Source organism: Callospermophilus lateralis, chromosome 17 (genome assembly GCF_048772815.1).
Source record: "Callospermophilus lateralis isolate mCalLat2 chromosome 17, mCalLat2.hap1, whole genome shotgun sequence".
NCBI classification, from domain to species: domain Eukaryota; kingdom Metazoa; phylum Chordata; class Mammalia; order Rodentia; family Sciuridae; genus Callospermophilus; species Callospermophilus lateralis.
In genome coordinates, this window is record NC_135321.1 from 17,107,800 (window position 1) to 17,135,321 (window position 27,522).

Here is a 27,522-nt window from a genome sequence, read left to right on the forward strand (position 1 = left end):
AATTAAAATAACATTTCTTCATTTCTATTTTAAAGGCTCGCCATAAAATGGATAAGGAGATCAACAACAGAACATGTGAAGTCATTAAGGATGGCAGGTACTTTGTCTCCTCAATTTGTAATTCAGTTATAAGGATGCAATGTATGTCTGCATATTTGGATAGAGCTATTAGAACCTGGAAGTCTATGAGTGCTTTTCCTTTTTCCCCACGAAGCCATCTTTTTTTAGGAGATGGAGAAGGGTGTACTTGGAATTGAACTCAGGGACACTCAGCCACTGAGCCACATCCCCAGCCCTATTTTTTATTTTTTCTTTAGAGACGGGGTCTCACTGCATTGCTTAGTACCTGCTGTTGGTAAGGCTGGCTTTGAACTCATGATCCTCCTGCCTTAGCCTCCCAAGCCACTGGGATTACAGGTGTGTGCCACCTTGTCCAGCTCCATGAAGCCATCTTAATTCACAAAGACATTGGTCCTCCTTCATGGCCTGTGGGCTAGACCCACATTGGACTACGTGTGGATGTGTGTTGGGCTTCACATTTGTCAGCACATCAGCATTTACATGACTCCTTCAGCCTGCAGTTTGCTGCTTTCACTTCCTTGTTCCCAGGCTTATCCCTTCAGGGCTATGTATGAACAGGATGTCATGACACTTTTCCTGTTCCCTCAGTTAAAGTGATTCCACCCCTTACTTCCAGAGCATTTTATTTTCATTATGACATAAATTGTATTGGAATTATTGATGTGAGCATCTCCCCTTTGTCTTGCACTGTAAGTTCCTCCGGGACACTGTCCTGCCTCCTGCATGCACAAAGTGCTCAGTCAATGTTTGTTCAGCGGTGACCGAGACACCAGACATCAACTCAGGGATCAGTAATGAGTTGTTTCTTGAGCAAGAGCCTCAAGGTAAAATTGCAAATTCAAGTGCTAAAAACGGTGACTGAGGCTCAAAAACTTTTTAAAATGTGTTGACACCGAGGAAAACAACCCAGGTAGCCATGCTTCCAATCTGTGTCTAATTCAAAAATAGACACCATTAAGCTCGAAATACGTTGACATGGCTTTTTTCCCCTTGCAGATAAATAGATTCTGATCTAGAAGTTCCCTTCCAAATCATTTAGAATCAATATTGCGAATAGTGGTGAGATACATAAACACCACACGACTCTGTTTAGCTAATGGCATGCCTAACAGTACAGGTGGAGTAGCTGTGCGTTGACTTGAATTTAGAGTTAGGTCAAATCTTGACCCCTGCAGTGGGTCAAGACAGTAAGAACTTGGGCATCAGTGGGGCAGGGCACAGGGCCTCATCATGGGGAACCAGAACATCATATAAAACAGTCCACCAGATCGTCTAGTACTTTCAAAGAGCTGGGACAGAAAGGTGCCAATGTGCCGTTTTTTTTCTTTTTGGGGTGCAGGGGTACTTGAGATTGAACTCAGGGGCACTTGACCACTGAGCCACATCCCCAGCCCCATTTTGTATTTCATTTAGAGACCCACTCTCACTGAGTTGCTCAGTGCCTCGCTTTTGCCGAGGCTGGCTTTGAACTCACAATCCTCCTGCTTCAGCCTCCTGAGCCACTGGGATTACGGGTGTATCCCACCGTACCCCTCACCATTGTGCCATTTGTAATTTCATATTAAACACAAATTTCTAATTTACACTCTTGGAGATATTGAAATATGAAATAATTTCATTTGTTAAAAGATAAGCCAAGTTTAAAAATTCCTGCAGTTTGGAACTATGTAATAAATTCTCATAAAATTGGGAAGCTAGGGCATAAAGCATATATATAAAATGACTTTCCAATCTCCAGGTTTTCTTTTATCCATAAACAAGTTGGAAGACAAGAATAGTAATTAGATTTCTGTCTCCAAGATAATTGAAATGATTACTTATGGTGGGTTCATCATGCCCATTAGTTGTATCTTTTGTATTTATAAAAATGTTTGGAACTTTTTAAAATGTTGACTTGTTAGAAATTTAAATGGGAATTTCCTATGGAGTTTATTACCGAAGATAGTCATCTTTTACTTTTATTTATTTATTTATTTTTGTCAATCGCCTCATTAGATTTATTGTAAAAGTGGTACATACCCATTAAGGAGATAATTTAAACAATGGAGGGGAAGCCAATCTTAAAGCCCCATGAGGATTCTTGGTGGCCCATGGAGGAGCACTCATGTGTGTCTGTCCTGGGGAGTGAGCAAGTGATGGATGACCTAGAATAGGGAGGACAGGAGGGGAAGCAGCCCATGAGCAAAACCCAAAGGGGGCGCCAAGTATACCCAGCCACGTGTGGACATGACCCCCAATGGACTCTTCCCTGCATGAGGCAGGGTGTTAATGGTGTCTATTGGTCACATCATGTTGCTTCCAGCAGATTTGAATACGATTCTCAAGATCACTTCCAGTACTTACATCATTCAAAGGGTGAACTTCTAGCCAACATTTTCCCTGTGATTTACACAACTTCCAGAATCTTTGACACCTATAAAGAATGGCAGGTCCCTAGCCTAAAACTTAGAAAACTGATAAACATTTTTTTTTTAAAACTGGGAATGGTACCTAGAGCTCTACTGTTGAGTGATACTCCAGTCCAACTAACATTATTTTTTTAATATTTATTTTTTAGTTGTAGTTGAACACAATACCTTTATTTATTCATTTTTATATGGCGCTGAGGATCGAACCCAAGACCTTGCACGTGTTAGGCAACCGCTCTACCGCTGAGTCACGTTCCCAGCCCGACAACTGACATTATTTTTAACACTTAGGTTCAAAGTTACCAAGTGGAAAGACATTCAAGTTGGAGATGTCATTCGTCTGAAGAAAAATGATTTTATTCCAGTAAGTGAGCAAGTTCCTTCGCTCTTGTTCCTGCCCACCCCTGGCTCATGCTCAGGTCACCTTGGGGACCCTGGTGATAATTGCCTTTTTGTTTTGAACAGGCTGACATTCTGCTGCTGTCCAGCTCTGAGCCCAACAGCCTCTGCTATGTGGAGACGGCCGAGCTAGATGGGTGAGTGGTCCTGAAGGAGCCTGTTTCAGAGTCGGCCTTGAGGGCGTGGTCATTACTTTCAGATCTGTGCACTCTGGGCAGGGGACCCTGCCATCTGGCTCTGCCTCTGTCACTTGCTGGCAGTCTGATAGTGTCCCCTGTACACTGGCCTCTTTTCCCCACCCTTAGAGTGGACTGCCTACCTTTCCCTACTTCTCAAGGAGACCACGTGCCTGGGCCCCTGGTGAATTGCTGTGGTGTCCAGACAAATGGAAGTAACTGTGGGTATGATTATCTGTTTCGGAGAAGGAAAAGGTTTTTTTAAAGTCTTTGCCATTAGGTAATTTCGACTTCTCCCTCAGTTTGCTATCACTTCAGAGAGAATGATATTCTGTTTTGGACTGGTTCTCAATACATTTATTAAGTGCTTAAGAGGTCAAAGGCACTTTGCCTATTAGCTTATTTGGTTTTTAAAATAACTTTATGAGTAGAGCATTATTATTTCCTCTACCTTCCCCATGAGGAGACGGAGGCCCAGAGAGGTGAAGTAGCCTGCCCAAGGTCACACAGTAAGTGGCAGTTGGGACCCTGCTCCCTGCGCCCTTTGCTCTTCACACCCTAGAGATGCACCTGCCACTTATGGAGAACTGGAATCATGTCATCAGAAATGAGGTCTTTCATTCCTCTGTTGAACAGTTGGCTGACATTCAGTCTTAGCAATAATCATCCCACCAGCGAGAGACACTAAAGCTTTACAAAGACATGAAAGAAAACCTCATGGTTAGCTTCCCAATAGCTGGAGATTCCCCTATGGGTGTTTGTTAAATGTATGAAGGGCTGTTCTCCCTAAGAAAGCTGCCTTGCTGTGTGTGTGTGTGTGTGTGTGTGTGTGTGTGTTGCTGGGGATTGAATCCAGGGCTTCTGCATGCTAGGCAAACACCCTACCACTGACATATTCTTAACCCTTCTTATCTTGAGGCAGGGTCTTACTCAGTTGCCCAGGCTGGCCTTGAACTTGCAATCCTCCTGCCTCGGCCTGCTGAGTAGCTGCGATTGTAGGTGTGCCCATAGGGTCCAACTCAGCCTTCCTCTTGAGAGCATCTGTCCCCACCTGCTGCCATGTGTCCACACACAGTTAACCTTCCCTTGCACTAGAGATGGGGTATACCAGGTTTGAGGGTGAAGCTGCTACCTTCTTTCCCAAAGAAAAACATTTTTCAGAAACACGTTTCATTTATTCATTCTAGAAAATGGGCTGACAGAGGCTAAGTAGAATTTCTATAACAAGTTTGTTTTGTATGATCACCTTAGTGCGGGTAACATATTAGAAACTACATTTTTTTACAAAACAGTCCATCAGAGCCTGCTGGTGTTAACTAGTTCAGTTAGTGAAAAGGAGGCTGTGGGCATGCCATGTCCTAACTGCCACAATAGCAAACCCACAAAGGAGACCAGCACTTCCCAGATTAGGAATTCTTCTCTAGTTCAGGGTATAACCTCATTCAAACTCAAAGTTCCAAGATGAAAAGAGTTTAAAGATAAAACAAGCTAATTTACTCTCAGGCATGCCTAATGGAACTTTGTGCAATTTTTTTTAATGTTCCTTTTTGAACTCCAAAATATGTTCATTTAATTTTTTTTCCCCTTCTTTCTTTAGAGAGACCAATTTAAAGTTCAAAATGGCGCTGGAAATCACAGACCAGTATCTCCAAAGAGAAGATAACTTAGCAACATTTGATGGTTAGTACAAAAGGCATCTTACTTTTTTAAAATGTTATTTATTTGATTTGAGTGTCTGTTGAACAAATCTTTTATATGGGATTATGTGAACCGTATCTTTTTTTTTAAGGTTTTATTGAATGTGAAGAACCCAATAACCGATTAGATAAGTTCACAGGAACACTGTTTTGGAGAAAGAGAAGTTTTCCTTTGGATGCTGATAAAATTCTGTTACGTGGCTGTGTCATTAGAAATACTGATGTCTGCCATGGACTGGTAATCTTTGCAGGTACTTTCAGAGTTTCTTAGAAAATTAATCAGCTATGAGCTTTTAAGATTTAAAGTAGGAAATTGCTTTTCTGTCCTTTTCCCCTTGAAGCCATAGAAAGACTAATTTTAATGACATGCTAGTTAATTGATTTTTCCCAATTGTTGATCCCACTGAATTTTCCATTTTTAGGTGCTGACACTAAGATAATGAAGAACAGTGGGAAAACCAGATTTAAAAGAACTAAAATTGATTACTTGATGAACTACATGGTTTACACGGTATTTATTTTCCATTTCAGTGGATAAGAGGATATACTGCTATCTTTTGCTCTAATTTTATTGTCTACTTTTCTAATGCAAGAAAATCTCTTTAAGTGGGATAGAAATATGCTTGGGCACTCCACGCCCTAATGGGAAGTGAGGGTGGAGGGGAAGAGCCTTCCCTTTTTCTTGGAGATGCCACATTTCTAGCAAGAAAATCCTCCAGGAAAGGGAAATTCTGGTGGTAGGCTCTCCTGAGTCCTTTGGCTGGAGGGAGACCAGTTGAAACACTAGGGAGATAAGTGGGTAGGGCCGAGCTCCTGAAGTCTTGATTTGATCGCTGTTTGCTTTCCTCTTATCTTGTTATTGGTTTTGTGCAACATACACCATATAAATCCGATTGTAAGGCAAGGCAAAAAGGTGTGTAGAGAGGGTCCTCAAGACCACACCCACCTTGGATGACAGACTGGGAGCACTTGTAGGATTTAGCATACAGTTTTACTAAGGCTCTGCCTTATTACAGCAAAAGGGTGCAAGGCAAGATCGGCAAGAGTCATGTGATACAGAGGTACAAGCTGTGGAGGGGCCTCTCCCAGCAGAGTCACACACAAGAGACACTGAATTCTCACAGTAACAGTGTTTGACAGCAATGTGAAATGTTGTCTTCCAGGGAAGCCCATTAGACACTCTTGGCCAGGATTTTTAATATGGGGCTGGGCATATAGGTGCCATCTGCCTGGCATGAACCAAAATTCCAGACTCCCCAAAGGAAAGCAGGTGGTCAGCATATACTGTGTTGTTTGCACAGTTAGGCAGGAGCCACTTTTATCAGAGAATAAGAAATAAGGGACCAGGAAAGCCTCCCACAATCTAACTTCCCAGATGCCAGCCCGGGGTCAGCCTTGCAAGCAGCACTTTTGGGGAGACCAGTCTTAGGCCTGCTGAATTAATTCTTCTCTGTGTGTAGGGTGGCCCCATATATCAAGCAGTTCTCCAACTTCCTAAATAAAGTTGTTGTTCAAAAACTTAGTCCTATATAAACCCTTCAGGACTCATAAAATTAGAATTCTGTGATTGCATCTACCTATTTAAAATCAAATAGAAGTAATATGGTGACTTAAAGAACTGCCTTAACCCTGCTTTCATGTCATGAAAATGTAATTTGAACTTGGCCCATTCACCCTCGGTGCCATCATGGTCATGACTAGAGCACTCACAGAGCCCATCATCTCTCCTCTGAGCCAAGTTGTTGTGAGTTATAGCACTTTTGAAATCTGTGCCCAGAAACTTAAATTTGTCCCTGGAAATTTTATCCCCACTCCCAAATACTCAAACAACACTAGGACAGTTGACTTTTTAATTTGTCTCTTAAGTATTTGCTCAACATTTCTGTAACATTATTCTTGTTGTATTGCTTCTTGATCTTGTTTATAATGCTTTATAATCCTTACGATATTGCACTTTCAGGAATAATTACCCAAATACGGGTGGCATTGCCCTGCCTTTCTTTCTTTTCTTTTTTTTTTTTTTAAATAATTTTCCTTCAATATTTTTCATAAGTATCCCAATTCAGCATTGTTTGAAGATGTTTCATGATATGGCAAGGTATTTTCCCAAACCACATGTTATTATTCAGAGTCAGAGTAATTGGGAGAATGCCTGTAATATAAAGTCTCTAAGAATTTCAATATAAAATACCACCTTCTCTTTTGAAAGATAATTTTGGGGATGAAACCTTACCATATATGTGTAAGGTAGAATAAACCCATCAATCATAACCATCAAATAGACTTTCAGAGCATTCTCATGGTACTCTTTTAAGTGTATTATTTTTACAGACTACCAAATTATCTTAAACACAGTGTGGAGCACGGTTAGTTAACATCTGTGAAGTGCATTAGGTTGGAAATCCATCTTCTCTTTGGAATACATTTATGTGTTTTGTGTCTTCTAGATCTTTGTTGTTCTCATTCTGCTTTCTGCGGGTCTTGCCATCGGCCATGCTTACTGGGAAGCACAAGTTGGCAATTATTCTTGGTACCTCTACGATGGAGAAAACATCACCCCCTCCTACCGTGGATTCCTGAATTTCTGGGGCTACATCATCGTGCTGAACACCATGGTACCCATCTCTCTCTATGTCAGGTGAGGCTGTCCTGTCCTTGGCCTCTTGCTTTTAGGGAAAACTGTAGTATCTTTTCCCAACTTGGCACATTTGTGTCTAGCAATAATAGTTCCAAAGGTCAAAAGGAATAAGTAAAAAAATAACTTCTATTTCAGAATTGAGGATAAGATGGGGGAAGGAAATGAATGGGCCTACTCTGTGCCAGGTACCTTCTATCCTTACAGATAAGGCCACTGACAGTGGAGGTCAAAGGCTACAATCACTTACTTGGTAAGATTCCTTCTCAGTGAGTTCCTAAGCCAAGGTTTCAAGAAGGGCCTGGGAGAAATTTAGAGACTTGGAATGTCATGGAAAAACTTGCTTTTCCATTTCACAAGTCTTGCTTCCCTCTTATAGGAGACTTCTTCTTCTTCTTCTTCTTTTTTTTTTGTTTTTAGATGTTGATGGACCTTTATTTTATTCATTTATTTATATGCAGTGCTGAGAATCAAACCCAGTGCCTCTCACATGCTAGGCAAGTGCTCCACCACTGAGCCACAACTCCCCCTCCATCCCCCCCACCCCCAGCCTTCTTCTTGACATCTGCCACACCCATGCTTACTTGGAAGCCATCCATGGAAGCCACTGACCTTCTTGCTAAGACCTCCTGGTGGAAAAGGTGTCCCACCTTACTCCACCCTCTCCCAAGGTTCCATTTCTTAAGGTCAGTTCCAATCCCTATAGAAAGTCAAGGTTGTACCCCTGACAAGTGGCAGTCTCCGTGTATGGTGCTGTGTCTTCCTGTTTTGCTCTTATTTCCTATCAAATTCATTGTCACTGGCCAGTTGGACTTTAGAGGGGCTACGCCTTGGAATATATTGACAGTGGAGTCAGTTCTTGGTTTCAATCAGTAATAGCCTGGAGGAAATGGACTCACACACACCCCTATAATTAGATGCATTTATTTTATTCTAATTTTATTATATGTGCATTTGTTTTGTTTCTAATTTTATTACATGTTCTTTCTGTTGCTCTTTTAATGGGAAATCATGCCCTGGGGCAGGCTTTTGTCCCAGCTACTCTAAAAGAGTCTAAGACAGTGCTCCCTTGTTAAGAAAGCCCTCTGTTATATGGATTATTTTGTACAAAGCTATAAAATAATACCGTATGCAATTTGGCTGATGTAACTTCTTTATTTCTCTTGGAAATCAAGGTCCTTTTGAAGAGTAAATCATATCAAGATGGTATCTCTGTTTTTTCTTCTACTCCCTGGCAGTTTGGGTGTCGTTTAGAGTAGAATCATCAAGGCCACAGGATCACACCCAGGGCCCAGTGGGATCTGGTGTTCAGTGCTCCAGCCCTACCCCTTAGTCCTGCCCCTTAACCCTGGCTCCTGCCACTCCAAACCCTTGATGTGCTTCCTGCCACAGGACCTTTGTACCTTCTCTTATCTCTGCCTGGTACATTCTTCCCTAGATAGCCTAATGCTGCTTTTTCATTTTCTTCAGGCCTCATCCCCCCCGGCCTTTTTTAGTGCTTCCTATTATGACCAAGCCATCTCTTCCCTGTTGGTCTCTGTCTCCCCTTCCCCTGCTTTGTGTTTGTGCAGAGAACCCTCAGCACCCAATAAGTACGCGTTTACTGGGTCTCTCATTTGTGTGCCTTCGCAGGTGATAAGGCGCTGACAGACTGGGTTTCCTTTTGCTTTGCTTGTGGATATGTCCCCTGTATCTAGAATGGTTTTTGGTACCTAGTAGGACATATTTATGGAAGGAGGAAAGGGAGGGAGAGAGAGTTATTTTTCCTCGTTTAACTTGTTATAAAAAGATCCTTTGCTCACTTAACTATTGCTGAATATATAAATGGCTTCCTTCTAACTGAGATGTGTTTAATTCCTATGGTGTTTTGGTTTCGCCTGTGTTTTTGTACAGTGCCAGGGATCAAACCCAGCGCCTCATTCACACAAGTGCCCTACCACTGAGCTAGGCCCTAGGGCCCCTCTAGTTTCAAAATTGAGATGATTCTTTTTGAATATCTTCTTTTGAACATTCTATAACCTAATAAAATTTAGAAAAAAAGTGTCACCTTCACAGTGAGGGATCACAATTTAGGAATTATTTGCCGAAAGACTGTTCCCTATATGAGAGCACTCGGCAGTCTGTCACCTAGTGGGCCCTGTCCTCTTTGTCCTACAACTGGAGTCAGAAATGAATATTGCCATCCCAGTTGTCCCTGGGAATGATGGGGAAACACAGTAAGATGACTGCACCTGAGCACAATCCACAGGGGTCCAGGTCACCTGAGCTGTGTATTTTGAACACGGCACTCCATGGCCGGGGCCTGATGTGCTCAGGAGTGAGTGGGAAATCATAATGAGCAGGATGCTACATCATGGGAACAAATTTTTACTCCTCACACTTCAGATAGAGCCCTAATATCCAGAGTATACAAAGAACTCAAAAAAATTAAACAATAAGATAACAAATAGCCCAATCAACAAATGGGCCACGGACCTGAACAGACACTTCTCAGAGGAGGACAGACAATCAATCAACAAGTACATGAAAAAATGCTCACCATCTCTAGCAGTCAGAGAAATACAAATCAAAACCACCCTAAGATACCATCTCACTCCAGTAAGATTGGCAGCCATTATGAAGTCAAACAATAACAAGTGCTGGCGAGGATGTGGGGAAAAGGGTACTCTTATACATTGCTGGTGGGACTGCAAATTGGTGCGGCCAATATGGAAAGCAGTATGGAGACTCCTGGGAAATCTGGGAATGGAACCACCATTTGACCCAGCTATTGCCCTTCTCGGACTATTCCCTGAAGACCTCAAAAGAGCGTACTACAGGGACACTGCCACATCGATGTTCATAGCAGCACAATTCACAATAGCTAGACTGTGGAACCAACCCCGATGCCTCTCAATAGATGAATGGATAAAAAAATGTGGCATTTATGAGCAGGATGCTTTGAGGAAACACTACTCATCTAAAGTCAGCAGCCATGCATGACTTGTCTCTCTCTCTTTTTTTTCTTTTTCTTTTTTTTTTGGTACCAGGGATTGAACTCAGGGGCAGTTGACCACTGAGCCCCATCCCCAGCCCTATTTTGTATATCATTTAGAAACAGGGTCTCACTGAGTTGCTTAGCACCTCACCATTGCTGAGGCTGGCTTTGAACTCGCAATCCTCTTGCCTCAGCCTCCCAAGCCGCTGGGATTACAGGTGTGTGCCACTGCCATTGGCTATGGCTTGTCTCTTTGAAGGTGTCTTAGTTTGTTTAGGCTGTTGCAAAAGAATGCCTTTACTTGAGTAGCTTGTAGACAACAGAAACATATTGCCCACACTTCCGGAGGCTGGGAAGTCTAAGATCCAGGGCGGGCACTTTTGGTGTCTGGTGAGGGCCACTCTGCGTCCTAGATAGCACCTTCTTGCCGCATCCTTAAAGGGCAGAAGAGGCAAGCAAGCTCTTTTATGAGATCACTAATCCCATTCACGAGGGCTTTGCTTTTAGAACCTAATCACTTATGAGAGACTCTGCTTCAATGGGATTGTTTTGACATATGGGTTCTGGGGGCCACCAACATTCAGCCTGTAGCAGTCGATGGCACGCCTGTGTGCACAAGTGAGGCTAAAATCCACCGCTGCCACTCACAGCTCAGAACTCCACACAGAGTGATCTTTTGTCTTCCTAGTGTGGAAGTGATTCGTCTGGGACAGAGTCACTTTATTAACTGGGACCTGCAGATGTACTATTCTGAGAAGGATACACCTGCAAAGGCAAGAACCACCACGCTGAATGAGCAGCTCGGGCAGATCCAGTACATCTTCTCTGATAAGACAGGGACACTCACGCAGAACATCATGACCTTTAAAAAGTGCTGCATCAACGGGCAAATCTATGGTGAGTGCGAGTGTGAAGGAGGGGGAAAGCCAGACCTTGGCCATTTCCTAAGTGGACTGCGAGCTCAGATGATCTTGTCTACAAGATGATTTCAGAGACATGCCTCTATCTACAAGACGCGGGTGTGTTTTGGGTCTGAAATAGAAGGAATGGTTGGCTGTTGAATTATGGTAGAAGATTCATTTCCTGGGTGCTGCCTAGAGCTGAACCTGCCACCCTAGAGTCACTTGTGCCCTCCCTATGCAGGTTGCTGCTGGCACAGGCACCCCAGCTGAGGGCTAAAGGGGCATAATGGACACTGCTGGGAACACACGCCTGGGAGAGGTCAGCAGATGGAAACAGGCACACGTTGCCAGGCACAGTGGCACAAGCCTGTAATCCCACAACTCTGGAGGCCAGGGCAGGAGGATCACAAGGTCCAGGCTAGTCTGGGCAACTTGGTGAGATTCTGTCTCAAAATGAGAAGGTCTGAGGATGTAGCTCAGTAGCGGAGAATTCTCTGGGTTCAATCCCCAGTAACACACACACACACATACACACAAGCACACACACACACACACACTCACACACACAAAGGTGCATGTCCCTCAAAAAACTAAATATTGAAATAGCCAACAATTCCACTTCTGGGTATATATTGTAAGAAAGTGAAATCAGAGATTCAAAGAGATATTCATACACCCACACTCATAGCAGCATTATTCACAATAGTCAAACTGTGGAAGCAACTCCAGTGTCCATTGATGGATGAATGTCTAAACAGAATGTGTGTGTGTTTATCTATAATACGTGTGTGTTTACATATGCATACATACATATGCATATATATGTACATACATATGTATATGTGTGTATATATGTGTGTGTTTATATGTGTATACATACACACATATACATACACACACACACACACACACACACACACACACACTTATGTATAGTGGAATATTATGTGTTTCCTTAAAAGAAAGGAAATTCTGATACATGCCACACGTGGATAAGCCCTAAGATCATCATACTAAATGAAATATGCCAAAACCAAAAAGGCATATGAGTCCACTTATATGAGGTACTTAGAGTGAACAAATTCATACGAACAATGTAGAATATTTACTAGGTCATTAGGGAATGGGGGCAGGGTAATAATAAATTATTGTTTAATGGGTACAGTTTTAATTATGCAAGGTAAGCACTCTTCTGGATGGACGTGGTGGTGATGGTTGCACAACAGTATAAATGTACTTAATGCCACTGAACTGTGCACTTAAGGGTTATAACGTTAAGTTTTATGTGTCTTTCAGCACAACTTTAGTAAAATTGATTTCTAATTTTCTGAAATATGTCTTACATTTAAAAGCAACATTAAGGCTAATCCTATATTTAAATAGAGTGCTTTTGAATAATTTAAGACAAGAATACAGCACATGAGTATTCTTTCCACTTATGGAAAACTTTATATTGTGAATGTGGTTTCATATGAGTGAGGAAGACTAGGAACCTGGTGGCAGGTATAGCATTTCAAAGCACAAGGAGGGTCAGGTATAGCATTTCAAAGGACAAGGCTCAAATCTCAAAAGAACAGAGAGGAACAGGCACTAGTATTTGAAACTCTAGTGAGGATGGCAAATTATTTTTGCGAAAAGTCACATAGCATATATTTTAACCTTTGTAGGCCCTATATGGTCTCTATTCTTTATTTTCAATTTTTATCCAACTCTTGAAAAAATGTGAAAACTATGTTAACTTCAGAACCATCCATGTGTAGGCTCTGAGGTGTGTGTGTGGGGGGGCCCCCTCTGGACACAAGTAAAGGAGACTTAATTTGTTTTGTCCTGTTTGTTTCTCAGGAGACCATCGAGATGCTTCTCAACACACTCATGGCAAAATAGAGGTGAGTCCTTTAGCATGAGGAACTGCTGGGATGCATATTAGTTTTCTAGAGCTGCCTTAACAAATTACCCCAAATGGGGAAGCTTAAGATAACAGAAATCCATTCTCTCATGGTTCTGGAGGCCATATGCCCAAATAAAGTTGTTGGCAGAGTCAAACTTCCCTGGAAAGTTCTAGTGAGAGCTCTTCTTTCCCTCCTCCTAGCTTCTGGTAATTGCCAGCAGTTCTTGGTGTTCCCTGGCTTGAAACCCAGGCCTCCAATCTCTGCCTCCATTGACACATAGTGCTCTCCTTGTGTGTCTGTCTCTGTGTGCAGATTTGTCTCTAATAGGACACCTGTCCTTCCATCCTAATCTCACTTGGCCTCAGCTTGGTTACATTTGCAGGAACCCTATTTCCAAATAAGGTGACATTCATAAGTACCGGCAGTTGGAACGTCTACATATCTATTGGGGGGACAAAATTCAACCCACCATAGGATGCTTTTTGTTTTAAGATAGGTGTAAACCTCTTATCACATAAGTCAAGAATGTACTAAAATCCACCAAACATGATTGTGGCAGCACATGCCCTTAATCCTATATACTTGGGGACTGAGGCAGGAGGATTTTAAGTTTCAAAACCAGCCTCAGCAACTTATTGAGACCCTGTCTCAAAATAAAAAATAAAGAAGGCCAGGCATGGTGGTCCACATCAGTATTCCCAGCTACTTGGGAGGCTAAGGCAGGAGAATTGCAAGTTCAAGGCCAACCTGGGCAAATTAATAAGCTCCCATCTCAAAATTTTAAAAAATTTTAAAATAAGCTGGGGAAGCAGGTCTGTGGTACAGCACTCTTTGGTTCAATCTCCTAGTATTACTAAATAAATAAAGCTGAGAAATGGGCTAAAATCCAAAATGTTATTTTTACATAATTAAAAACTTGACTTCAAAGAAAAGTTCGTATCACTTTTTAATCCAGTTTTTTTTTTTTAATCGCCTTTTTGTTTTCTTCTGAATTTCTTTCAGCAAGTTGATTTTAGCTGGAATGCATTTGCTGATGGGAAACTTGCATTTTATGACCATTATCTTATTGAGCAAATCCAGTCAGGGAAAGAACCAGAGGTCCGGCAGTTCTTCTTCTTGCTTGCTGTTTGTCACACGGTCATGGTGGAAAGAATTGATGGTGAGTGTTTCTCTGGCATCTCAGACTTTGGAGGCTAGATTTTTGGTTTGCAGACAACTCATGCTCTGCTTCCCATGCATGTTTAATGGTCTGCATGTAAACTCAAACAGTGGATATTTGAGCACCTGGCGCTAGATGGTATATGGAATAAAAAAGATTTCTCTGAAGTTTACATCTGATTCACAATTATAACTCTGGATGTGTTTATCACTTTGTAAATGAAACTTTATCATTAAAAGTAATGATTGGCTCTTGAATTAGGATAGAATCAAACTCTTTCTACCATATTACTAATGTGTGTTGCCAATGTAAAAATCAGGCCTTATTTGTATTGCAAGTAGACTTTAAACTTGAACAGACTTTTCTACAAAATGATTTCAGAGATCTGTTTTTACTTCCTCAATTCCGATATGTTTGGGGCTTGAACGTATCAGCCAAAGCCTGGATCTCTTTAAGGTCTCTTTCTCATTTGAAAGTGCATTTTCATGGGAACAAGCAAGGCTGAAGTTCATTTTAAAATCCAGTTTGTGCCAACTGTGCTAACAGCATATTCATCCAGTATCATGAAAACAAATTGTTTTGTCATACATGGACATAACAAATTATTTGGATTCAAATGGACATTGTAGAAAGAGCAAAAGGAATTCTTTTGATATATCTATGGTGGTGCACAGTCTGCCTTCTCTTCATTCATCCACTTTACCCCATTCTCTACGTTTTACTTTAATCACCGCAGTACATAAAGTCCCTCAGTGAAATTCCTATCTTTGTTTCATATGTAACTGATATAAAATCTCCAGGAAAGGAACAGGCCTAAAAACTTAAATATGTAGAAGCCGGATAGGATATCTTTCAGCAAGTTTCAAAAAGGCCCTTCTCCAAGGTGAATTTAATAGTATAATAAAGTGAGATGTGAGAGTTCAAAGTGGGATGGATCCTGTTAGCAGCGAATGGGGACAGGTGAAAAGAGCTGACGCCAGGTCATGAATTGCCAAAACAGAGGTCAAAGTCTGTTTAAATAGCCAAGCAAATTTTACTTGCACGATAAGAATGAAATATAATTTTAAGCATCCTGCTTCCCTTAGGTTCTGACTCATTAGTAAAACTCTTCTTCTTTTCTTTGAGTGCTAACTGGACATTTTAGGCCAATACCCATTAACCTTACAGTTCCCATTTGTTCCCACTTGGATGTTACTGGCAGAGCCCTGGACCCTGTGTTCCAGGTGAGCCCGCCCAGGTTCGGGTCCTTCCTGCACACCTGCTTCTTCAGTGTTGCAGTGAGGAGGCTGGTGTCCAAAGCCTCTTCCAGCATCACATTCTGCTGCTCTTTGTCACATTGACAGCTGAGGTGAAGGCCCGGATGTCCTGAGGAGTCCTTCAGCCACTGGGAATGAAGACAAGTTAAATTTCTAGGTGCAGGAGGTTAGAGAAGAAAATGGTTTGGTCTTTGATCCATAAAGAACCAGGAAAGAGTCCTTTGGAGGGACGTTGGGGCCACACTCTCAAATTTTATAGCAAAGGGAATTCAGACCCAGAAGGCACTAGGATCCTGCCTGAGGCCCTCCAGCAAACTCATTCTAGTGTGGTCCTTGGTGACTGCCCCTTCACACTACGCCCTGATTTTCTCCCTTTTATAAGAATGATGGAGATTAAGTTATTTCTTATTATGTATAACATCATCAATGGAAGGAGGAGATCCTTTCATATATGTGGCCACAAACTTCGGACTTCAGCAGTCCGTGTGGCCTGTGTGTTGCAAACATTAAGAGGCCATGTATGGAGACCCTTGCCCTAGTTTTTTGTTACTCTGGAATCAATTAGGGCAACCTGGCAGTTTGAAGTACCTGCTTATAAGCTCCCAATTCTGTAGGTCAGAAGTCTGAGCTTGGCTGTGACCAAGTTCTCTGCTCAGCATCTCACTAAAATCAAGGTGGAGCCATGTTCTCATCTGGAGCTCAGTGTCTTCTTCCAAGCTTATGTAGTGGGGCAAGATTCAGTTCTCTGTGGTTGCAGGACTGAGGTCCCCATTTCCCTGCAGACTATCAGATGGGCTTGCTCTCTACTCCTGGAGGTTGCCCTCAAGTCCTTGCCAAAAGTCCTTGTCGATTGGTCCCTCATCCTCAAAACCAGTGATAGAGACTCTGCCTTACATTGAAACCCTCTCAGGATTCAAATCTCTCTCACAAGGCAAAGCCCTTGGCCCTTTAAGGGCTCACCTAATTAGGTTCAGAACCTTTGGATAATCTTCCTATTTTAGGGTCAACAGAGTAGGACCTAAATTAAATTTGCAAAATCCCTTCATAGTAGCCCCTAGGCTAGTGCTTGACTAAATAGCAGCAGAAGGTGTATGTCTGCCATTGGGGTGGGAACCTTGGGCGATGGAAACTCCTGCACCCATAGGCCCTATGAGAGCAGAGTGGGAAAGGCTTGGGAGCCTCTTCTTTGCCTGGATGTCTTGAATCAGTGAGCAGAGAGCTGGCTCTAGGAGGCCTCAGCCTCACATTGGGTGCGATATTCTAGAGCAGAGAGACAACAGCCCATGGGGAGGCTGGGGGAATGGATTAGGGTGGGTTCTTGGGCAGGATGAGAAAGTCACAAATATGGGAGACATTTGGTAAATGATTTGAAGGGGATGAGAGGATTGTGGGGAAAGAGGCATCTGAAGGTTTTAAGGCTGGTGAGTGGAAGATTTGAGATACTATTTTTAGCCAGAAGAAGCGAGGAGATTAGGATAATGAGTTTATAAGAGGTGACAGTTCTGATTTTAGCATTTTTTTTTAAACATCAATTTCACGATGCACAAATTAGTCTGTAAAAGGGAAGAATGTCTCTCTGGTTGCCTTAAGTGTATGGTAAAGAGTTCTCTTCAGGCATTTGTTAGCCAGGTTTCTTCCTGAAAACATAAGGTTGAAGTTTGGACAGGGTCTTCCTAGTCAGCCCGTCTGTGACTCCATTACCAGATCATAATGGAAGGGTTTTCTTTTTTATTTAATGATAAAGATATCAAGGTGTTGGCTCCAGATAGAGTTGCCTCACTCAAGGAAAGTTTGCCATGTTTTATTATTTTGTTTCTTGCCTCTGTGAGAAGCAAGTTTGCTGTTGATATTGTGTAAAGTGTCTCGGCGCAGTGAAGGGAGGCACTTTGTTCTCATTGCTGCTTGCTTAGCTCTGGGTAAACAGTTTGCCTCTGGCATTTGTGCATGTTTGTAGAATGACTGGATTTAGCAAGTACGTTTATAACTTCTGGTGTATGACTTTCCAGATGAACAAATAGACAGCCTACAGTGCCATCTTTAATTATTAATTGGAAAATGATTAATGATGCCTTAATTAGAACAAATTATCTGCAGCAGCTTGAGAAGGAAGGAGAATGGGCAGGGCAGTTTAGTTCTAAGTCATCGCCCTGGAGCAGCCTGCCCTGCCAAGCACATTGAGGTGGGAAGAACTGCCCATGTGCCCATGGTATGCATCTGGTCACCCTGTGTTGGAAAACTAAATACTCTTTTCCATAAAAATTCCTCTGGCTATGTTGCTTTGAAGCAGAATAATTAGGAAAGAAAATAGAAAATCTTGGGTAGGCAGAGTATTTTTTTAAAACTTTTTAACTGCAGTATAATGTGTGTATAGAGTCATGCCCATGGCTATCCACAGCTTATAGCCTTTTATGGGCACCCAGACTTATTTTAAAAAACAGTATAACTAATGAGAACAAAGAAAATATATAAACTATCAACCCAGAAGTCCCTTTCATACTCCTTAAAGTTATTATCCCTCCAGGAAAATGATCTCCTAACTTTGAATATCAGGGGTTAGCATTGTAAGTTTTTCAGATTACGTCAGCAGAATCTGTGCTCTTTAGTGTCTGGCTTCTTTTACTCAGGATTGTGAGATGTATCCTTGTCCCTGTGAATAGAAGGCAGTTTCCCACTATTTAATTTTTAAAAATAAAGAAACTGATCAGAGGGACAAAGTTTTTTTTTTTTTTTTTTATGAGACTATAGCTGTGGTGAAATAAATACACTCTTCTAAAGTGGGATCAATGGGCATGACCCTCTTGAAAAATAAATTAGTAATATGGGTTTTCAAATAATAAATGTAGGGCTGGGGGTGTAGCTCAGAGGCAGAGCACTCGCCTAGAAGGCATGAGGCCTGGATTTCATCCCCAGTCCACCAAAGGAAGAAAAAAAATCAGTGTTCTTTAACTCAATGGTTTCACTACTATGAACCAGTCCTTAAAAAAAACAGAGACAGAAAATATTTGCACACACATGCACAATGGTTATTACAATGTTATTTTTTCTTTTTATTTTTTGGTACCGGGGATTGAACCCAGGGGCACTTAACCACTGGGCCACATCCGCAGCCCCCTTTTTTATAGTTTATTTAGAGATAGAGTCTCACTAAATTTCTGAGGCTGGCTTTCAGTTTGTGATCCTCCTGCCTCAGCCTCTGGAACCAGGCATGTGCCACTGTGCCCTGTTTATGATGTGATTTCTGAGAGCCAAAATTTTTGGAAATAAACTAAGTGCCAATAAAGGAAAAATGGCAACCTGTTCACATTCATTAAAAGATTGTTTATGAAGATTCTTTAAAGATATGACAACTTGCTCAAATATAACATTAAAATAGCCAGGTTGTGAATGTCTACCCAGCATGACAGAAACTATTCCAGGAATAGACGTTTTTCAAAGACTGAATGTCATGATAAAATGTGGGTAGCAGAATTATGGGAATGTCCCCCTCTTCTTGGCTAGTTGTTTTATTTCTGGTTTCTGGATTTAGCAAGTACGTTTGAACTTACACTTCAAAACAATAGTTCCGAATTTAACAAGTTTCAATTTGGGTGTGATCCTTGGGAGCCCAGGGCTGGTGTCTTGGGAATGTGTTCAGCTGTGCTAAGGAACCTCAGTGGGCACCCCCCCCCCCCCCCCCCGGAGGTAAGTCCTGCATTTAGTTTTACAGCTTTTCTGGTTTTTTTTCCTTCCCTTGTTAGGTCAGATCAACTACCAGGCGGCTTCTCCCGACGAGGGCGCCCTGGTCAATGCCGCCAGGAACTTCGGCTTTGCCTTCCTGGCCAGGACGCAGAACACCATCACCATCAGCGAGCTGGGCACCGAGAGGACCTACAGTGTTCTTGCCATTTTAGACTTCAACAGCGACCGAAAGCGAATGTCAATCATTGGTAGGTCCCCCACGCGTGGCTGGACGCAGGGTCGTCTTTGTCCGTTTTATTTGGTGACGCCAGGATAAGGCAGGTAATGAGAGGACCATTTTGGCTCCTGGGAGATTCCTACAGACTTTCCGAAAGGGGTGTTGTTTCTCTACACTTCACCACGTCACTGTGCCAAGGGGCGGCTACGGTGTATCTGCACCTGGCAGAGGCTGGGGCTGTTCTCCGCTGCAGGCGGCTTACACACCTCTCTTCTGAGCGAGGCTGTGCTTATGAATCAAAATCGCACCTCCAGGCCACCAAGTGGGCTGAGGATTGCTTCCTAATTGTTTTTTTCCAGTTAATACTTTGAAAGGATTCCAAATTTACAGAAAAAAATTCAAGGATGGTTTAAAGGGCTGTTGTGTACTGTTTAATATTCACCAGTTGTTAATATTTATCACATTTTCTTTGCCAATTTCATCATAGAATATATATATATATATCCTTTGAATCATTTGAGAATAGGTTACAGACCCAATGCCTCTTTCCTCCAAATAGGTTAATAAGTATTTCCTAAGAACAGGAGTCTGCCTCCTCCATCGTGCCTCTCTCTGTCTCTCTATGTATGTCTCTGTGTGTATGAATGATGGAAATCTGAGAATTTAACCCAATACAGCATTATCATCTAATCCACAGACTTCTGGAAATTGTACTAGGAAATTTATTTATTTATGGCTTTTCTGGTTCTCTCCATTCCTCCCTCTTTCTCTATTCACTCCCCTCTTTTCACCTTGATCTTTTTCTGGTCCAGGGTTCAATCCAGCGTGGCACATGGTATCTGGTGATCATGAGTCTGAATCAGAAACAGTTCTTCAACCCTGTTTTGATCTTTCATATGTTGACATTTATTATACGTTGCCCAGTTATTTTGTAGAATGTCCCCCAGCCTGGTTGATCAGTTGTCCCCTCAGAATTAGATCAGGTTGGGCATTGTGGTAGTGACACTTTAGAAGGCACATGATGTTGGTTTGCCTCATTCATGGTTTGCCTCATTCACGTTTGTTGGGATCACTTGATTAAGGTGGTGTCCACAAGCCTTCTCCACTGTGCTGTGAATGTTTAAACCGTAGAAACCCATAGGTTTACCTGTGTACTGAATTCCCATTTTACTAATTGCTTTCTGCGTGCCTGGCACTGATCTGGACTGATTATTGTGCCTAGCATCTACCTTGGAGAACCTAAAGTCTAGTTGTTGATCACACTCAAGCTGATTGGATTAACATGCAGATTTAAAAAAAATAAGAAAACACTCATAGGAGTCATGTTATGTCCTGAGCTTTGAAGGCAGTAAGTAATATGAGTTGATAGGTAAGAAAAGTTCCTGCTGGTTTGGAATGAACATAGAAAATCCTGTGGAAGAAAGCAGTTAGTACAGGACAGCACATTGTAGGCAGTCTGTACATTTTTTAAATCCAGGGGTGCTCTACCATTGAGCTACATTCCAGCCCCTTTTATTTTTTGAGACAGGCTGTTACTAAGTTGCCCAGTATGGCCTCCAATTTGTGATCCTTTTGCCTAAGCCTCCCCAGTAGTTTGAATTACAGTCATGTGCCACCACACCAGTGTCTAAATATTTGTTAAAAGAGTAAGTAAGGATACCACCAGGCATGGTGGCACATGCCTGTAATCCCACTGGCTCTAGAGGTTGAGGCAAATTGCAAGTTCAAAGCCAGCCCCAGCAAGGCGCTAAGCAACTCATTGAGACCTCTCTCTTTTTTTAAATTAATTTTTATTTATATATGACAGTGGAATGCATTAGAATTCTTATTACACATATAGAGCACAATTTTTCATATCTCTGGTTGTATACAAAGTATATTCACACTAATTCATGTCTTCATACATGTACTTTGGATAATAATGTCCATCACATTCCACCATTATTTCTAACCCCATGCCCCCTCCTTTCTCCTCCCACCCCTCTGCCCTATCTAGAGTTTGTCTATTCCTCTCATGCTCCCTCTCCCTACTCCACTATGAATCAGCCTCCTTATATCAGAGAAAACATTCAGCATTTGGTTTTCTGGGATTGGCTAACTTCACTTAGCATTATCTTCTCTAACGTCATGTACTTACCTGCAAATGCCATGATTTTATTCTCTTTTATTGCTGAGTAATATTCCATTGTGTATATATGCCACTTTTTTTTTTTTTTAACCAACCTAGAGACCCTGTCTCTAAATAAAATACAAAATAGGGCTGGGGATTTGGTTCAGTGGTCGAGTGCCCCTGAGTTCAATCCCCAGTATCAAAAAAGAAAAAAAAAAAAGTAAGGTTATGGAAACATATTCATTTTGCTATTACATTCAATGTAGACAAAGGCTTACCAACTTTGTTGATGGTAGCACTTCTAGATGCATTGACTGTTTTAAGATGAGTGAATTAGGAGCACAGTAACACTTCAAAGTAACTTTATCAATGTAGTTTTCTATGAAGAAATCAAACTTAACTTTGTTGTGTGTTTTATCTTCCCTTACTCCCAGTAAGAACCCCGGAAGGCAACATCAGGCTGTATTGTAAAGGTGCTGACACTGTCATTTATGAACGGTTACATCCAATGAATCCTACAAAGCAAGAAACACAGGATGCCCTGGATGTAAGTCTCACTTTTATTCTTCTTGCAAGATTTTGTTTCTGATGCTGACTCTTAAGTTCACGTGAAAGCTTTTCTTAACTCTTGACCCTCCCCTAGCTTTGGTGTCATTGAGTGGAAACATCACCAAGTAGAAAAGTGGCCACCTGGGTTCTAGTTCTTCCCTTGCTGGTGATGTTCTTGGAAATGACCATGGAGCCAGCCCTTTCCCAGCATCCAGGTCTGTAGGACAGATGCAGGGGAATGTGCCGGGTTTCTGTTCATGACTAAAAGGCTCAGGGGTCACTCCAGTTGAACTGGGCTGACTGGGCTGCGCAAAATAACCACACAAGAGACACAAATACCTTTTTCTTTGGGGTTGCTGTGACAGCTCCTCTAACCTTAAGGGTCCGCAGGAAGAGAGAGAGAGAGAGAGAGAGAGAGAGAGCACACCCGCTGATCCCTTTTATTGAGGAGAAGCTATTCAAATGAGACAAGGGGTCAGGTTTCAGGGGGCTAAGTCTATGTCCACTGTCAGCAGGTTGACTGACATCTATGTAGGCCACACCCAAGGGCACAGTAAGAGAAGGGGACACACACAAGGCACTTCCATGGAACATTCTATCCTAAACAGAGCAAGGGGTAATATTACAAAGGAACAGGTGAGCATAGCTTCACCCATGGGGCTGTAGAAAGAAACAGCCGGGGCACAAAGACACAGTCACTCGAACCCTAGAAGAGCAGGGCAGTCTAGCAGCATGGGTGCCTGACACCGCAGCATGGGTGCCTGAGGCCACATCGCCCAGCAGGGGAGTTAACTCAGTCATGTGAGAGGTTGGTCTCCCACAGGAATGGCTAGTCTCTCTTCCAGTTATCCTGAGCCAGCTACAGCTATGCTAAGCTGTAACCTTACCATCTTTGTGGCTTCCTAGAGCTCTACCCTCTTCTAGGTACAGGGGAAGAAACAGAGGCATCCTGTTTGGCAGAGGTTAAGAAAGCAGTGCGCTGGATCATGGCGTTTGTTGTTTTTGCAGTGCTGGGGATCAAACCCGGGCTCACACATGATAGCAAGCACTTTACCACTGAGTTACATCCCCAGTCCTTTTTATTTTTTAAATTTTGAGTCAAGGTCTTGCTCGAAGAGGCTGGCCTGAAACTTGCTGTCCTCTTGCCTCAGCCTCCCAGGAAGCTGAGAGTCCAGGTGTGCACACACACACCCCCCACCCCTGCTGAATCATTGAGTTTGATGCCACAAAACAGTTTGGTCTTAATTACTTCAAAGCCCTTATCTTAGGAAGCTGTGGGCACAGTCCATTGGTATTGTCACCACTAGAATGGTTTTGAACTTGCACTTTAGGAATTGCCCGCCCATCCTCAAATGGTTTTGGTTCTGCATTGCTGATGGCAGTGAGGGCTGGAGATCAGCGAGAACTCGTGTCCCAGTTCAGTCTCTTTAGTAGTTTTGTGTGGGGAAAAAGAATACTTATCATATCATATGCATCGTTAATCTCCCATGTGAAAGAGGAAGGAAATCATTCCAACCATGGCAGGTCATTGTAAAAGAAAGCATCTCGCTCAGTTCCCAGCACTTAGGAGGTACTTAATAAAGGGTGGTTTCTTCCTTTTAACCATCAGTTGAGGCTCAGAGCCTGCCAAAGGTGTTCAGAGAGAAGCTTAATAAACCTGTTGTTTACCAAGAGGGGTCACGTTTTCAGATTAGGTACTGATGCTGATGCTAATGCAGTTAAAATGGATGAATTCTCATGGGGGTGCGACAGTGTCAATCTAATCAACCAAATATAGAACCTTTCAAAAAAATCTCTGAAAAGTGAATACTCGATTGGGTCAGTTCTGACATCTTGGCTACATAAGAAGTAACAATGAAATAATAGAAGATTTTTACTGGTTCGTATTAAAGTTATTTAAAAGTGGCTTAAATCTGTTCGAATTTCCAAATACTCTTTTTCATTAAAATGTTTGATCTCAGATTTAACAATGGCTCATGGATTTTAGAATCGGTTTGAGGATTAGTGTTTGGTTGCAAGTTCACAGTTGATTGGACTTATAACAGAGTTTGTGGGAACAAGTTATAAAATTATTGGGTCTGTATTTACAACATCATTACACCTTTTGTCTGTTATTTTTAGTCTTTAAAAAAAGCTGTTTTTTTTTAACTCTAGTGACTTAATTTAGAAGAAAGGTAGACTTTTCACTTTAACCATTTTGGGAAGTAGAAATATAGTCCTGGAACCCTGGTGATGCTTACAAAAAACAAAGTCTATTATAACACAAAGTTTAATTCCTCTATAGAATCCTTCACATTTCATAGTCTCTTTTATAATTCTCTTAGTACCTTACTTCAAAGTAAGAGTTCAAACTTGACCTTGAACTAAACATAAAATTAAATATTCTTGCATCGGTGGATTGTCTTTTAAATAAAACAGATCTTTGCGAATGAAACTCTTAGAACCCTGTGCCTTTGCTACAAAGAAATTGAAGAAAAAGAATTTGCAGAATGGAATAAAAAGTTTGTGGCAGCCAGCGTGGCCTCAACCAATCGAGATGAAGCTTTAGATAAAGTATATGAAGAGATTGAAAGAGACTTAATTGTGAGTTTTAAACTTAACATTATTTTCCTTGATATTCTAAACAAAGCAAAATTTTTATTAAGTTTTATTACATTTTGATCTCATGCTTGAAAGATTATTCTAACTCCAGCAAATGAAATTGGAACAAAGAAAGTAGGTTATTTGAATTTCTTCTGTTCTGATAACAGAATAGACATTGTCATTTTAGAAACCAAAAGAGAAAAACCTATAGAGAAATGTTCTGAGTTAATCTAATTCCATGATTTTTATATCACTTATTAAAATGCATTATGATTTTATAGGATGTCAAACCAGCACTTATTTATTTGTGAAAATTACTGAAACAATTTATGTTTTGAAATATATTGAAACAAAAAAAAACCACCATTTCTAAATGAAATTTTTGAAAATTTAGTTCTTATTGCCTGTAGTGTTTAGATTAATGGAAAAATGTTCAATAGCCAGTATTTCCCTTTGGCCAGAGGGATGGGCTCATATCTATAAAGCAGCAAGTACACAATAATAGTGTGGTTTTAATTTCTGATTTTGTCCTTGCATTTTTTTTTTTTTGTCTCAGCTAATTAATTAGTTCATTCTCCAAGAAAAAAAAATATTTGGTTGTTTTTCTTTGCAGTAAGTGTGAAGCATGGTGGTAGCCTTCCCTGCCATGCTGGCCACTGGCTGTGGTAGAACACCAATTGGGGTACATAATTAGTCCTTCTCTTTAGAGGCTGGTGAACTATACCTACAGACAAGTTTTTGGTTTATTTGCTAATTCCTTCTTTTCAAATGTACATTCCAGCTATTGGGAGCTACAGCTATTGAAGATAAACTGCAGGATGGGGTCCCAGAAACCATATCAAAACTTGCAAAAGCTGACATTAAAATCTGGGTGCTCACTGGAGACAAAAAGGGTAACTCATTTATGTGGGGAAGTGTATCTATTAATTCACAAATATTTAGAACTGCTGTTTCCTTTGCCCCCGATGACTTTCTCAGACTTTCCATCCTGTAGGGACACCAGCTATTTCTTTGGAAGGGAGAGATTTTCTCTTAAAACCCTCCTCTTATCCCATCCCTCTCTGATTATGTTCTTCTCTGAATTCCCTCTATAGCAGAATCAGTTCCTTAAGATTTAGCTCCCGATTGCATCCTGCTGGTTGTCTATCTTTTCGGCCAGATGTGCACTCCTATCCTGAAAGGTGATCCCTTCTGTCTTCCTAGTGCTTTGCCATTTGGGGGCATAGAGAACAACACAAAGTGCTGAATGACATCAACTCTTGTTATCTTGCTCCTTTTATGGCTTGGAAATTACAATTAAAATTTTTTACCTGGGCAAATTTTTTAATTCTTAAATTTAGAGCTCAACAAGTTGCTGTTTGATATCCATACTTTGTTCTGCAAGCCTCTCACAGGAAACTGGATAATGTCTGTTTCTCTGCCATCATCAATGGGCTACACAGTCTGAAAGCACAGCCCTGGACTTTAATAACTACCAAATGGGTGGTTATGGAAAAAAAAGGGGGAACGTGTCATTAGTAGGCACCCCATGTGAGGACTGATGGAAACATTATCCTTCCCCTTATAACATAACAACATGTTCAGAGCATGTCAGTATTTTAATGAACATTCATTTATTAAATAATCAATTTAAATAGTTGATAATATGGCAATTTATTATTAAAAACATCTCAAACCAGACTTTGACTTTCACTTATTATAGGGAAAGGAATTGACTCATTTATAAGAGTTCTATGCACTGCTGTAGAAAATAGCGTATTTGATTGAATCTGATCATGTTCATGAATTGAAGGAAATTACCATTGTAGGTTGAGTATCCCTAATCTGAGATCCAGAATGCTCAAAATCTGAAACTTTTGGGGGTGCTGACATGATACCGCAAGTGGAAAATTCCACACTTAGGATCTCATGTGACAAGTCACAGTCAAAATGCACCTGTACTAAAAATAACTATAAAATTACCTGCAGGGGCTGGGGATGTAGCTAGTCATAGAGCACTTGCCTAGTATGTAAGTGGCTCTGGGTTTGATCCCCAGTACTGCAAAACAAAAACAAAACAAAACAAAATTACCTTCAGCCTATTCAGCCTTTGGGTATAAGGAATATGTAAAACATAAATAAATTTCCTAATTAGATTTGTGTCTCATCATCACAGCATCTCCATGTGCGTGTGTGTGTGTTCCAAAATAAAAAAAGAACAAAAAATTCAAAAATCTAAAATACTTCTGGTCCTGAGCATTTCAAATAGTAGATGTTCAACTTGCAGTAGATAGAAATTGTTTAGCTCAACAATAGGAATGACATTGGACTTGGTTTTATCTGTTGTAGAAACTGCAGAAAACATAGGATTTGCTTGTGAACTTCTGACAGAAGACACCACTATCTGCTATGGGGAAGATATAAAGTAAGTAAAGGGCCTGTGGCATGAGATCATGCAGCTGCTCATTTCACAAAGGCAACACTAGTGGCAGAGGCAGCACAGATGGAGAAATAGGGGTGGGGGTCTGTTACCTGAGACAGTCTCCTCCTGCTTAAATGAAGCAAGAGAACATCGGGCAGTTCCCAGCTATCATGGTGCAGTCTTATTTTGATCACATTTTAGTTTTAAGGAAAACTTTCGAGGCCACTTCCTCCATTCCTTAGAGCCCTTGGTGCTTTTTTGTCTGCTGAAAAAGGGAACTGAGCCTATGGTATCATTAGCAAATTAATATGACTTACGTTTTGTCTGTTGGAGGGATTTTATTTTTTGAAAGTGAAATGAGAGGAAAAAAAAAAGAAAAAGAAAAACACCACCTTGTCCCAGAAG

General features: G+C 41.4%; 1 protein-coding gene across 2 annotated transcripts in view; it reads left to right on the forward strand.

The window, feature by feature from the left end:
- Atp8b1 (ATPase phospholipid transporting 8B1) overlaps nucleotides 1-27,522 on the forward strand; it is a 61,347-nt gene that overhangs the window by 19,024 nt on the left and 14,801 nt on the right. The window contains exons 5-19 of one of the 2 annotated variants that reach the window (XM_076836566.2): nucleotides 36-97; nucleotides 2,781-2,853; nucleotides 2,955-3,025; nucleotides 4,662-4,744; nucleotides 4,854-5,012; nucleotides 5,184-5,272; nucleotides 7,209-7,399; nucleotides 11,062-11,270; nucleotides 13,118-13,165; nucleotides 14,171-14,323; nucleotides 19,317-19,505; nucleotides 22,019-22,131; nucleotides 24,552-24,716; nucleotides 25,498-25,609; nucleotides 27,045-27,120. In XM_076836566.2, the coding sequence (XP_076692681.1) occupies nucleotides 36-97; nucleotides 2,781-2,853; nucleotides 2,955-3,025; nucleotides 4,662-4,744; nucleotides 4,854-5,012; nucleotides 5,184-5,272; nucleotides 7,209-7,399; nucleotides 11,062-11,270; nucleotides 13,118-13,165; nucleotides 14,171-14,323; nucleotides 19,317-19,505; nucleotides 22,019-22,131; nucleotides 24,552-24,716; nucleotides 25,498-25,609; nucleotides 27,045-27,120 (1,793 nt within the window). Of the gene's footprint in view, nucleotides 1-35; nucleotides 98-2,780; nucleotides 2,854-2,954; nucleotides 3,026-4,661; nucleotides 4,745-4,853; nucleotides 5,013-5,183; nucleotides 5,273-7,208; nucleotides 7,400-11,061; nucleotides 11,271-13,117; nucleotides 13,166-14,166; nucleotides 14,324-19,316; nucleotides 19,506-22,018; nucleotides 22,132-24,551; nucleotides 24,717-25,497; nucleotides 25,610-27,044; nucleotides 27,121-27,522 lie in introns of both variants that reach the window. The other variant, XM_076836567.2, reaches the window with a different exon arrangement.